Genomic DNA, 15,317 nt, shown 5'->3' on the forward strand with positions numbered 1-15,317 from the left:
GATTAAAAACGTGTCGAACATGACAATATATAACAACAACAATAATAGTAACAGCAACGATATAATGACTTTGTATTATAAATGTGTACACTTATATACTGCAGAGCGATTCATCAAGCGAGCTCACCCTCCCTTTCTTTTTTTCAATGATACAGTTTTTCCAAATCTGATTTTGTAATTCTCAAATATAATACATTTTCAAATTTTTGATATTTTTCATTATTTTAGCTGACTACTAGAGAGTCTTTTGAAGATACAAACTTCGGTAGTTTGGTTATTAAACGAAACCCCCCATTTTATATAACAAATTATAGAATTCGAAAATATAAAGTTTTCAAGTATATATTTAAACAATTGCAAAAACCAGAATTTAAATGAATTTTATAAAAGAAAAAATTGGGGGAGGGGTCAGCTGTTCTTAGTGAATCTCCAGTATATAATGTATGTTATACATTATGATAGATATTACATACAAGATGGTACATTTATATAAGTGTCTATACATTTAAAAAAAAAAAAAAATGTTTTTTCGTGCTTAATTTATTGTCATTGCAGTTCAGCATTTGAAATTATATACATTCATAATTTATAGTCTCTCAATCAGAATATTTTATATTATTTAAATTTAAGCGAACAGAGTAGACTGTTGAATGCAGGCATATCTGCACAGGAGTAGTTCTCCGCAAAACATTGATCCATCCCTTCACTCATCCACACTTAAAATACTTATTATAAACTTTAATGTTTTGAATTTGATTATTTTCTGTACCGAAGTACTTCAAAAAATATTTTGCTACGGAAGAACAGAATATGAAATTAAAATATGCCATTAAAAAAATAAAAATAATAGGAACGATGAGAAAATCACTGAAATTGGTGAACTTCTGTTGTATAGTAGGTATAGGTACACTATTGAATTAATTTTTATCCAATGGTTGTAACGTTTAATTCCTAGGTACGTACATCGATTAGTTAGGTACATCGTACATGCAAAAATATTTTAAGTTCAATTTATAATAAAATAATGTAAACGAATCGTGTTTGATGTCAATGAACCATATAATATAAACAAAATGCGAACACCGTGTTTTAGATTGTTGACTAGAGGTGACCAATACTTGCATACCGAAGTGATTTGGCTGTACAAGCTAGAATCTGAATAAGCGCAAAAATAAATGTTTAAAAATACCCACCACGCGTGTCTGGCACCTGAATACAATTTTTTTGCCCTTTACGAGTTACGTGCAAATTAAAAATGCAAATGCATATTACAATTTATGCCCAAGTTTCGTGCGACAAAGTGCAATTTTATATACTCATATAGGCAATATTCCTATAGCTGAAGACGATTTTGGAGTTATTATATTGCTATTTAAATACGGGCTGCACATCATCATTATTTGTTATCAGTTAACTCCGACACATTTCGACGATATAAGGTATCCATATTATATACAAAGATATTATTATAGTAGTTACTAGCTTACTAGTCTGTGGCATGGCCAGGGGACTGAGAGGGATGCGAAAAATTCAAAAACATTTACGGTGTTCTGTGAATGTATTACGTATACGTTACCATATTAGGTATGTGTTAAAATTGTAATTTGTGCGAAGGTTACGGCAAAAGTATAAAACGTTAACCACTGTTGTGGTATCAGCATCATACAAGACTTATGAGGGATCATAATAGAATCAAACATTCTTTTTGTAATAAATTATCAGCCACCAAAAGCAAAATCCTGGCTACGCCACTGCAGTTAGTGTATCACATAAACCGTAAATTCTACTGACATGCAAGACATGGCTAAAAAATAATAATAAATAAACTTATAAATCCATGCGTTTAATATCTATTATTAAACATAATAATATATAATAATTTGTCTTAAACGGATAAAATAATATATTTCTCACACAAATAAGTGTTCCTATACAACGTGTTTATACAAATGACAACACTTGTACACGCGTAAAAGACATAAAAAAGGTAATATCATTTATATAATTATAAAATACATAAATGAAAAAAAAAAAAAACAATAAAAATATAAACGCGTAGTATCAAAGTAGTATATATTAGGTCGGTAATATCGAGCACCCGAGTTACTACATGATAGAATAGCATTAAAGGGACAGGGTCGGCAACATTAATGTTTAATGATAAATTATAATATAATTTTATGTATTTTTGCAACGACGATTCGATAATAAATTCTGTTTTTAACTGGAAAGGTGCAAAAAAAAAAACGTTAAAAAGTAATGTAAGTACCTACTATAGTTGTTCGTGTATAATACAATATATGTATATATTAATACTGTTATAACGATTGGAACATTGTAAGGAACGTGCGTGCAACAATGTCCAGAAACATAAAAAAAATTACCCCTGCAGTCTTAGCCACCACTATTAATTACTTATATCACCCGGTGCTTGAATTAGGAAAAAATCAGAATTCTGATCTCCCCTAAGGGGGATGTAAAAGTGTAAGTCAAATTTCGTGCTCGAATATTAAAAAAAAAAATTATTTATTATAGGATATAAACATGACAATAAGAGAAAGCAAACATTTTTTGTTTAGAAGAAGAAGAAGTTCCCTTCAATTTGAGCATTGTCAATAATATAGTTATGAATGTATTTAAAAATAATAACAACTAAAACTCAAAAACAAAAATATGAACAATTATTCACCGGTGTATGCGTATACATATACGTATATACAAACCTATCATGCATACAATATCATGATGTATATATAACATAATATTTATGTATATGCGTTTGGAGTAAAATTTTAAGAAAAGAAAAAAATATGTATATTAAAAAAGTATTTATAGGTAGGTATATAATATGTTATGGAAAAAAGACAACGACGAATACTATGCAATAACATTATTATCTTTATAGTATAATAGGCGTATAATAGACGTGCAGCTTTGCGAGTAAGTGAGGTACGGGTGGGCAGAGGACGCGTGTGTGGTATATTATACTTAAGGTATATACTATCTAGTATCTATGTACTATATACTAGATATACTAAAACATTACTACATAACATACACTGTCTACGATACTGCTAACTATAAAGTCATAACAAAATCAATAACAACAAGATAGTATATATATGATGCGTATTATACATTATTATGTATACGATTTCAAGATTTCAAGTGCGTGTGCGAAGACCAAAACCACAACAACAACCACTAAGTCGGCATCCACCGAACAACAGCGACAAGCAACTCGGCCAACATCGAGGTCGTCGGGACCGCTGGAACAGCAGTCGTAGCTTGCCTGGGCTTTTGTCGCGACCGCCACGCGCTGACGATGACTTGCGCCTGCGTCGATGTCTCCTGGTGGGCACGCACCGCGATCCCGGGCAGCAGGCCGCTCCACCGTCCGCCGCAAGATCGTACGCCTCCATGCTGCCTCCATCGTCGTCGTCGTAGTCGTTGTTGTCGTCGTCGTCGTCGTCGTCGGCGTCGTGTCCTCCGCCGCCATCGTTCCTCCGCCGACCGGATGCGCCGCCACCGGTGCGTATGCAACCCCATCGCGGACAGTTATCGCCTACACCGGAAAGCATACAGGAAACAACAAACAAACAAAAACGGAAAAGAAGAAGAAGAAGAAGAATATGTAAAAGAAGTACAGATGAAATAGAAGAAGTAGAGAATTAAAAATAAATACGCCACCACCTATCGTGTTATATTTAAGTATACATACGAGATGTGATAGAGTGTAAAGTGTAAGTGTAAAGGTGCAAAGCGGCTTCAAAGCAATTCATATAGGTATAAATAACGCCACGTGTTACGCATTTACGCGGCCGCGACCGCAGCAGGACTTGTGCAACTCGAAAACAAATAAATAGAGACAAGAAAATATTCAATACAATATACATACTTTCAAAGTTATTTTTCAGTTGACGCGAGCGAGTTATTATTTTAGGACGTTTCGGGTAAATTACATACTGTATATATATATTATATAAATAGGTATGATTTTATATGTCACCTACTATTTATGTTTTTCGAGTTGTGCAAGTTCTACTATAATTAAATTACCTATACATACAAACGTATAATTATTGTTATTATATTATTGGCACGCATAGACGCAATCCAGGTTGTTTGTTGGGAATCAGGAAGTAAGGGGATAACAGGGAGATATTATTAGATTCACCGACCCCTATAATTTGTTTCAAGTATATATACTTATATGGTTGGAAGTTGAAATATAATATTCTGTGTTAAAATTGTCTATAAATCAACAGCTTATTAAAAACAATGCTCTTATCAAATCGAGCCCGTGAACGTAGTACGTATAATTTATAATATATATATATTATATTATGTAATTTGTAGGTACCTAAGTAAAATCTTTCCACGGTAGTTTTATTCCGACGACGTAAATTAATTGGGATTTAAAAATTATATAGATATGAGCATTATTGTTTTTTATATTATACGGACGAGTATGTGCATATTATCGTAATACCAGATATCCAATATTTACCTTGTGATGAAGACCGCTGCGATGCTCTGTTGGTGAAGTTGTGCTGTTTGCAATGCGGCTGCTGTTGCTGCGAACGATTTGGCACGTCCGACGATGTGCTGCACCGCCGGCTGACTTCCACCACGTAATGTGATCGTCTTCTCTGCTGAACCAGTTGATCCGGTGGCGCCCAGTTTTCCTGTTGGTCGCAGCTTTTGCTGCTGTTAATTGAACGATTGCTGAAAATTCAAAATACACGGTATGTTAATGTATATACATATCAGTATATATACGTTGATGATTGATGCCTATGGCCTATGGGTTAATGTACATAAGTACATTGATGATCATATATTATATTCTAGGGTAAAACGAGAAGAAAAAAGAACCGTGTAAAGAAAACAGTTAACGAATGTGTTGGCGCTGAATATTGATATTATTGTGGCGAATGGCGATTATAAATTATATAATATTATGTCGTCGGCCACAATATTATTAATCTTCATCATTATTCATTATTCTTTGCTCATCTGTTCCAGAACACCATGAGTATAAAAATTGGAAAAAAAGGTTTTTCTCTCAAAAAAATTTAAGGTTGGTAAAAATTATAATTCGTCAACAAAAATTATTATTGTTATTTTTAGCCCATTTTCTAAAAACGAAAAATTCTAGTGACACCACCATGACGTAGGTAATATGTGTTACTATTTATATATGTACCAATTACATAAATATTATAAATACTATAATTATTAGGACTTCACTCGTAATTTATCTCATATAAATACTTACAGAAATCATAATGTATAGTTGAATTTTCCATATGTTAAAAATATTTATTATGATATTATAATACGTCATTCATGCAGCCAGTATAAGCTATATAGTCACTATACAATGAGCTGATAGACTCGATAGAGTGGCTAGAACATTATTAATTGCCTTTATGACTACAAGACAAGTATATTTTATATTTTGTACGGTAAAATAATAAGTCAACTGTGAAAAATAAAGCCCAAAGCGAAAAGATATTAATTTACTTCGCAATGAAAAGGAAAATAAACACTCTCCTTCATCGACAATGACAGGGAGAAACTATATTCTCATGCCATCCTGATAAACGCCGCCAATTTAAGGGCTCTGTTACAATAGTGGTCTGTTTAGTGTTGTGTTCGATAATCTAAATTAATATTCGCCCCGCAGATAAAAACTACACGCTCGATTATCGATGGCTTGATCCCAATTAACAGACCCGCATGTATCACATGCCTTGTTTGGGTTGAATCGAAGCTACAGGAGCATTTATATCCATCTAGTAGGTATTTCGTTTTTATTTACATTATTACAGAATATCATAATGTTAATAATTATATAGAACAAAGTATAGTTGAACGTTTACACAAAAAGCGTCCAACGGGACCATATACGATTTTTCATCGTTACGATGAGTTAAAACCTCACCGACATCGATACTACTATACTGTAGCAGTGTAGCTATCTACTTATACTTAATATTTTACATAATGATTAAGAAAATCAGGACTAAATTATTAAAATAATTGTCGGTACAAATGAGTACCTAGTGATACTTTATTATTTTATATTATTACATTTTACTTTTCAGAGCAAGGTTGGCTATTTTTTTTATTAAAGCACACCTGTATGATTGAGTACCTATATGTAATTATTATGAAATAAACCAAATTTAACGACTACCTATATAGAAATATATGACGCAAACCGTTATAATAATTTGAACATACATAATTGTTTTATCGATATCTTTGAAAATGTTAACATTTAAAGTTCACGTAATTACCAAATAAATAACATGATATTGCTTGAATAATTGTAGTAATTAGGTTCGTTCATCATAAACAAATAATGATTATTTCACATTATGAATAACAACTTAACATTAAGATGAGTGAAAGTATAATTAATTTACTTTTATTTTTTTCCTTAAATATTTAATTAGTGTAACAAAGATAAAAATAAATATTACATATTAAATTATAACTGTTAAAGTATACCTACAATTGTATTTGATTATACTATTTGCATTAATATATTTCCATGATTTCTAGTTCATATTATATCATTAAAATTAGCATGATAATAGGCGTGCCAGTAATTAATTAGTAATTACTAATTAGGGTTTTGTTTCTACTTTTGCATAATAAAACTGGTACCAATGTCTAACACAAAGTTAACTATAATTTAAAATTGCAATACTGTAATGGACATAATATATACATATTCTATTACCTGTGCCAACCGACGTAACTTGAATCTCCATTGATTATGGCAGTGGCAGGCTGATGCAAGTAGTAGGAACGTCCGTGCTGATCGATGAAATGGTGTGGTCGATAAGCCAACATAAAATTTTGTTTGGGCACATAAATTGGCTGCACTTTGGCCACGTCTTCAGTCGATAATGTAGGCCTAGACATAGAACTTTCACCTGTAATTAAATCAATGCATGTTGAAACTTGAAAATAACAATATATGAGCTTACCATTATATAATAATTTAACTATTAAGTTTAGGTATTGATAAAATTGATTTGAAAAAAGTTTGAATAATATCATACGCGTATTACCTTATTTATACCGTACTATTAACAATGATAATTTTAAAATGTTGTTGAATATTGTGAAAATATAATTTACCAATTAATGATTAATATGTTTGCAGTATATAATTATAAAACATAATTACGTAAAGTCAAAAATCTGAATTTTGAAGTTAATTATTGCTGAAACCGGTTTATATTCCAAATACGTTTGTATAGATTTTCAAACGTTTTAAATCAAAATTAAGATTAAATAAGTGGGTTACCTACCAATTACTTTATTATAGTTATTTGTAAAATACGTACATTATAATATAACCTATACCTATGCTTTTTTATAATTAAAACTATTTTATTAATTGGTTAATACTAATATTATACAGTATAGTCTCTCGATAATTCAAAATTCAGTGGACTGAGCTAAAAATTCGATTTATATAGAGGTTTTCGATTTATCGAGTGTTCGAATAATCGGGGAAAAATAAACTAATTTGAATTAAAGAGAGGTGAAAAATAACAATATTTTACTACTTCAACTATTGCGAACACTTTTTTTGTCGGCAATCGATAAACACTACCTATACTTTACGGAGCCCATATTCCGACTGACTACGTTTTATTCGATTTCAACAACTTACTATTTACCAGTTGCAGAAGTTTATTTTAGTTAAATGGTATAATTAAAGTCTGGATTATGTAGGTAAAGTACAATAATAGATTTTAATCACCTTGGTTATTAGTTTCATTACGAGTACATCAAATACTAAATAGATTGTACTCGTACATAATCTTTATACACATGAACATACATATAATCGCGTTTAAGGAAATTCAAATAATAGAGGTTCTGGAAAAAAAATTTCGAATTGTAGAGGGTATACTACCGACTGACATTTTGAATTATCGAGGGGTCCGGAATACATGTATATTTTCTTCTAATCATAGATGTTAACTCAGAGGACTAAGCGTTTAGTTCGATTTATGATGGAGTTTTTCGAATTATCGATTAACTACTGTACTACACTTATTAAAATTAATATAAATAAATGTACTTTATAAGTTTATACATTAACTAATATTTATAACTGAGTTATAATTTTTTTTAATATGATTAATTTTATAATATTTTTAGACTTTAAGCAAATAAATAAATTTTATTGACAGAATTTTTAGTAAGCCAACCACTAAAAAATCTGAACAATAAGCTTAATTAATAAGATCCTGTAAGTTCTATAAGTTATGCATAATACCTCTAGTTATTTTCTTAAAACGATAAATTGAATTTATGCATAATAATAAATAATAATGATACACAAATATTAACCCTAATTTTTTATTTCCATGGTTTTTAAACTGCTTATTTCATTAGATATTAAATCATCCCTGAAACGAGTATTTCATCAATCGAGAAAGTATAAGTCTAAGTATACAAACTATGATGAATACGAAAACTATAACAATACAAATTATTATGAAATTATACAAAAATGATTAATTGGTAGGTATAAGTGTTATGGTAATGATTAGTAAAGAAAAATAGGTATTTGAGTGGCATTTTGAATGTAAAATGTGATTACTAAAAATTGTGTGAAAATTCGAAATTATTTTTCACATTACGCGTGGCATGTTAGTATCGGCGAAAACGTCAAATAAACTAAAATTTTTTGCTACGAGTGTGACTGTAGTATCAACTGCTGCAATGTATCACAAAATAAATTATGTGACATTCCGTATTAGTAGGTTATTCACGTTCGAAATCTTGAAACGCAAATAACCTGGAAAAATTAAATTAAATTAAAATATTATTATCTGAAATGCAACAAGTTTGTTTCGTGTGGTTTAATTGTAAAATATCTCAAAAGTAGATTCCTAGCTGTATTCTGTGATCTTTCAACGACTGTATACAAAAATATTTAAGTATTTGTAGCGTTAGTAGAGCAGTAAAGAATTATTATTATCTTAATGTAAATTCATTATTATTTGGTAGGTACATATATAGTATGCCAGTACAGCATTAACATTAAATAGTCATATATGATTGTTAAAAATTACAATATTTACAGACAGGTTGAGATATCACATTATGGTTCCGGTTCGAACCCGAGCTGTGCCTGGGCACACAACCAATTACTCGCTATTACTACTACTCAAATAGCTGTAACCTGCAGTGCGAAACTTTCCCACAAAAATTTTTAAAAATAAAATAAATATTGACTTTTTAAGCTATAATTTTATAATATGACATACTCAATTGTTATTTTTAAGTTAAAATTCTAGCTGACCCATCGTTCAATCGTTTTGTAATAGCTGCGCCTATATTAAAACCCATGCATACCGTACTAATACCATGCCGCTGTTAACAACTATTTCGTTTGACGTTTAATAGATAAAAAGAAACCGTCGCAACAGTAAAGTTGACGAAGCATAAGGAGAACCTACGTAATAACTTATAAATATGATGTGTGTGGTGCGCGTGCACACTACATGCGGAAACTCACGTAGCTTTTTACACGAAATGCAACAATGTTTTCGAATAAACTTAATTGATTAAGTTTTTGTAGTATTTTCAATAAACAATTCAACTTTAAACTTATAGGTTGAAGAAAATCCATGTAAATCGGTTCGGTAGAAATTTAAAATCTTACGTTATAATTGTTATTCACAAGTTTATAATAGAATTTGTATAATTTATTTCTCTACACTCGAAAGTAAAAGCCAAAAACTGATTGAAGGGAATAAAATAAAAACAAAATTCTGTGATATTATAGGTAATATTAGTTATTAGGATAGTGATTTTATGGGAAAAATATCGTAAATAAAGATAAACGTATATTTAAAGTTATTTTAACGTAAATAGGGTACAATTACCGTTTTCAGTCAATATTTTTTGGTTGGCAGCGTCTTTAGAAGAATGACTAGACTTTTTTCTTGCCGGTAAACTGTGCGTTTTCCATTTTCCTTCCATGAGCTCTCTCTCTTTGATTTCGACCTTTTCTAGTTCTTCGACTTTGGCCTGAAGCGTACGCTGAAGTTGTATATATCTCATGTGTAAGTCGACCTATAGAAAATACATTATTTTTTAACTTACCCCATATACACTATAAATATAGTATGTATAGGCACAACGATGAGTTTATATATTGTTCTTATATTCAATTATTCAAATTCTCACCTTTCGCACGCAGTCTTCAAATAGCACCACCATTCTCATTCGTGAATCACAGCTTTTTATAAAGCTTACCAATGCTTTATGGTCAGCTTTTTCCATGTCGACGCCATTTATTGACAATATTACGTCACCTACAACAATCCACAAAATGTCAGTTATTTTGTTTTTTCCACGAATACGAGTATATGAAAAATCAATTAAATAATTTACCTTCTCTCATCCCAGCTCTATATGCCGGTCCATCGTAGTCTACGTGATCCACATACGTTATCATTTCAATCTCCTGCTCTTTTTTATAGTGAATGCCATAACTCTTTAAAAAAATATATATATAAAACCATTTAATGTATAGTAAATTATATATTATCTAGGTATCTACGTCTATTGTTATAATTTATAAGCATATAAGACGCGCTAGTCATAAATAAAAAAATAAAATGTACACTTTGTCGTCAGTTTTATAGACAAAACATGTAAATACTCCATATGTATCAGTTCAATATTTATTATTCAGTATCTATAAAATTCCTAGAATTTAGTGATAACTGAAGAAATATACTAAGCGTGAACTATAGGTTTTTTCACTACAGTTACACTACAAAGTTACTGTCAATCGACAATGACATAGAACAATATGTTATTAAATATAAATTAATAATGGTGAATAGATAGTTATTGAAAAAAAAATCAATTTCGTTTATTCGATAAAAAAAATTATATTTTATATTATAATAGTAGCTATTTAATTTTAAAAATAGTAATGATTAGTGATCACTAGTCAGAAATCCGTACTAAAAAAATGTAAATACAAATAATATTTACTTGAAGCATAAAGCCATAACTTCCATTTTTTTTCTCAACAATTATGGTCCTTCTCCGTCGATCTTCTTCTGGTTTTGTAACAGTTACATGATCACATTTCACTCGGTCGAGTATCTGATTCTAAAACATAAATAATTTATATATTTGATATTTATTTTCCAATGCTATTACATTTATATCAACTAAACAATCATCGAATCCCGCTTTCATTATATAATGTTTGTACTGACGTCCGACATAAGTTTACAATGTTTACACATATATTCAAATTATAATTTAAATGATAATCATTTGCCCAAAAAACAGTTAAATGTCGCATTACGTATTAAGGCGTGTAATTTGATTCACTAACTATTTCCTACTTCCGTGATTTACTAAAATACTCTATTGTGGATGTATACTATTAGAATAATTAAATATTATACACAATCATATAATGTCAATATAGCTAGTCAAAATAATTATCACATATATTTACATGTAAACGTAGGTACCTATATCCGTATTAATAAACTAACAAATATATATATATATAGGTACTAATAAATAACTGAAAAATTCAGACACCTTTATTAAGACGCAAATAGTTTAAAATAATATATCTATAAATCGTGGGTAGTATATCTTTGGATATAATTATTTTTCCACTATAAATCTATTAAATATAAGATATTCATCAAATGCCTATTACGCCGAACAAAGATGAAGAAAAATCTTAATAAATCAGAAAATGGATTCAAAAAATAACAAAAATTAAAAAATTATAAATTTACGTAGTTTATACGAAAAGAATTTTACGTTAATTGCCGCGGGAATATATGATAAACATTTTACAAACTGTTATATGCATTTATATCAACTATTTATTTTCACGTGTTAACGACCCATGACATTTCGATTTGCCAAATTTACCTGAAGAACAACAAGCACATAATATCGTTTAGATAAACTACTTGTTTTTGTACCAATATTGTCTTGCGCAACAAAATATTTAAACACCTATGATTAAAACATACTACGAATATTTTTTGAAGAGTAAAAACGTAAGAGTCTATATTATAATAATTATACAGGTACCTAGGTATCTAAATGTAAAACATCTAGTGAAAGCAATATAGCCATTTTAGGGCGAATGTGGAAACAAAAAAATTGTGAAGTATAGGTACTAAAATACACAAAATTTACCAAAATTTTGGTAAATATCAAAAATCTAGGTTTTACATATATATTTACGATGGTACCAGAAAATTAGTCATTTTCATTTTATTTTTTTTACATTATTCCAATTTGTATATATACCTATATGACTATATAATATATAAGATATAATTTAATAAATCACGCACAAGATTTACCAAATAAATTTAATAAAAAAAAATATTACGTCGTATACACTATACACTCTTCGTATAAGGCTTGCATGTACACAAAATGGTTACTACTAAATATATCATAATATAGCGACTTCTGTACGATGATATCAGATGGAGCAAGGGCTAAACTCGTTTTTCTGTAATAGGAGGCTGGTCTGAAAAGCAGTTGCCTCTGGCAATAATACATAGAGGCGTAGAGAGGAGGTATGCGTTATGTCATAATTATCGTAACTATTTATATGAGTACAATTCTATTTAACTTTACACACATAAGAATATTACTTAATAATAAATAATAATACAATAGGTACCCTCCTGAAAAGTGGGCAGATTCTAGTGAGAGATAGATAGATAGTGTTAAAACACTATACTATGGTGTTTATTCTATCGCCACTGTAGTATATTACTCCGTAAAAACTCATATTATACCTACTATATTTTAATACGTACAAAAATATCAGATAGCAAATACGGCGTTGTATAAAATTTTACTCCACTAACTACTACAATGAATAAATAAAACACAACCGAATTTGTTCGATGTTCGATAAGAGCCAAAGTTACAGTGAATATTTTATAAGAATTTATAACTTAATAATGAACGACATATTTTTTTTTTATTTTAAAACTTAATCTATAAGTTATGTACATTCCAATTGAAGATAATAATTTATCATATTTCCAATGTATACTACTGTACCCACGTCATTTGTATTCTGAGTGTAAACAGAAAAATGTATGTTTAAATTTATCTATTTAGTATTTAAAAAAATGCCCTTGTCACATAATAACAATAAAATTCTAATCGGTAATAACGAATAATGATTTATGTGAATAAATGCGTAAATAAGTTATTGGTTTATAGCAAACTAGGCTCAATATACATTCATCAGTATTACCAACAACAGTTTTACATTTGAACAAACACCTGTAAAAAACTAGTAAAATAATAATGAAGTGAAAATATTTATTACTCTGAAACAATGGTAAATGAGGTATATTTTTATAGGAATCAACAAATTTAACAATTATCAATTATAAAAAATAAATAAAACTTAATATATTGATACTAAAAACCTAACTTTACGAAATACTAAACAAAAATAATATATGATCGATTGCAATTGTTATTAAATAAAACTTGCAATCTATAGCAAATATCATCCAGTTCATCACCTAACCTAATCGCCAATCTCTAAACAAAAGTATAATTAACACTTAGATTTAGTAACCACACAATTAATATCTAGTTAATTATTTCGTTTTAAGCCCAATGGCCTATGTTTCCGAGGATATACATATGTACAGTTAAAAAAAAAAAATAAATAAACATCTACTTGTTTGAAATAAATAAATAATTTTGTAAAGCTATAACATACAATGATATAATATATCAAACATGATGATGAGCTATTGATTTAGGTAATAATCGAATGAGGAAAATAATACAATTTTAAATTTCATTTCTAGACACAATATGTTGCACGTGAATTAAATATTAATTAGTTAGAAAATGCATTAACGTATAGAATTTTGAATAAAAATGTGGATACATTTGACGGTGGCACGTGCATTTTGTGAAATTGAAAGTTTAAAATTAGTATTCTAAAAGCAAAAGCACTTAATTTCAAATTTCAAATGAATAAACTTTATTAATAAATAATAATTATGTTATATTATGATAGTCGCGTTAGTACAAAATCAAAACTATAAGTATATGAATCATTTTAATGAACAAGCATTCAATTTGTTACAAATAAATTATGCTTGCGTTCAGGCATTGAAAATTAGAAAAATATGCTTAAAACTTTAAAATATACAAACACCACCAGTTTAAAATATTATAAAAATAAATAATCTAATTAATTTTAAAAAAATAATAATAATAATATTACAGGAAAGTTGAGTAATTGAGGAATCATAAAGTACAGTGGGAAATTAATATCTTGTAACGTGCTTAATTTTTTAAAGAATTTAACTAAATTTTTTTTATTATTTATTGTTGGTTTACGTTTCTAAAGTAATAAACAAACTGTTATGAAAATCGGTGTCGCAAAATATTCAGTAAAAAAAAAGTTATATCCAGCCCAAAAACATTTCTATGTTGAAAAAAATAAATTAAAAATATTTTATTGTATTAGGTATCCGATTTTATTATTTTATTTATTTTATAATGCTATTAGTAGGTACTGTATGTTATGTTTGTCATGATGTGTTCACTGTTCAGCAATACAAATACAAAATTATAATAATATGACGTAATATTATTCATAAACAATCGTTATTGACAATAACAATCTAAAAGTAATTTTTTTTTTTGAAAATAAGTCAAATTATTATAGTAATTTCTAATAAATCATAAATAAAAATATAATTCTATTCACACATATAAAAGGAATCTAAAAAGGTAACACAGAAAATTCAGACCAAACTTGATAACTTTAACTATTGATTTAGTAAAATAAATACTTTTACTAAGTAATAATAATAAAAAAAAAAAATACGTGGGAATATATTGAATAATAAAATATACAGTGCTGTTAATTTTTTATAATAAGTTTTTAATGACATATATATTTAATATTTTTATCATTATGGACATCTAAATACAAGTTACACCATAACAATAATTATTACATTAAAACTAGTCATTGAAAATAATAATGTTGTTAGCGAAAGTAAATTCAAATATTTTATGAAATAATCGAATACATGATTATAGACATAATATTCCCACGCATTTAACACAACGGTGTTTCACATGTTACTATGTAAGTAATCACTTTTGGGCTTATAGTTATAACAGGAAAAAGAATTATGACACCAAACTGGACTCTCCAAATACGTAGGAACACATAGTTTTCTCTCATCGTCCATTGCAGCGTTTGT

The 15,317-nt window shown here is 28.8% G+C and overlaps 1 protein-coding gene across 2 annotated transcripts in view; it reads right to left on the reverse strand.

Moving 5' to 3' along the window:
* The window catches only part of ssp6 (PDZ domain-containing short spindle 6), a 39,604-nt gene that overhangs the window by 3,108 nt on the left and 21,179 nt on the right, over positions 1-15,317 (reverse strand). The window contains exons 2-8 of one of the 2 annotated variants that reach the window (XM_015517514.2): positions 11,056-11,175; positions 10,444-10,546; positions 10,237-10,364; positions 9,933-10,122; positions 6,758-6,953; positions 4,511-4,728; positions 3,293-3,565 (exon numbers count right to left, since the gene is read on the reverse strand). In XM_015517514.2, the coding sequence (XP_015373000.2) occupies positions 3,293-3,565; positions 4,511-4,728; positions 6,758-6,953; positions 9,933-10,122; positions 10,237-10,364; positions 10,444-10,546; positions 11,056-11,175 (1,228 nt within the window). The remainder of the gene's footprint in view (positions 1-3,292; positions 3,566-4,510; positions 4,729-6,757; positions 6,954-9,932; positions 10,123-10,236; positions 10,365-10,443; positions 10,547-11,055; positions 11,176-15,317) is intronic. The other variant, XM_015517516.2, reaches the window with a different exon arrangement.

The sequence above is a fragment of the Diuraphis noxia genome, unplaced genomic scaffold, assembly GCF_037042655.1.
Source record: "Diuraphis noxia isolate RWA-SAM2 unplaced genomic scaffold, SU_Dnox_SAM2 contig0002, whole genome shotgun sequence".
Taxonomy (NCBI): Eukaryota; Metazoa; Arthropoda; class Insecta; order Hemiptera; family Aphididae; genus Diuraphis; species Diuraphis noxia.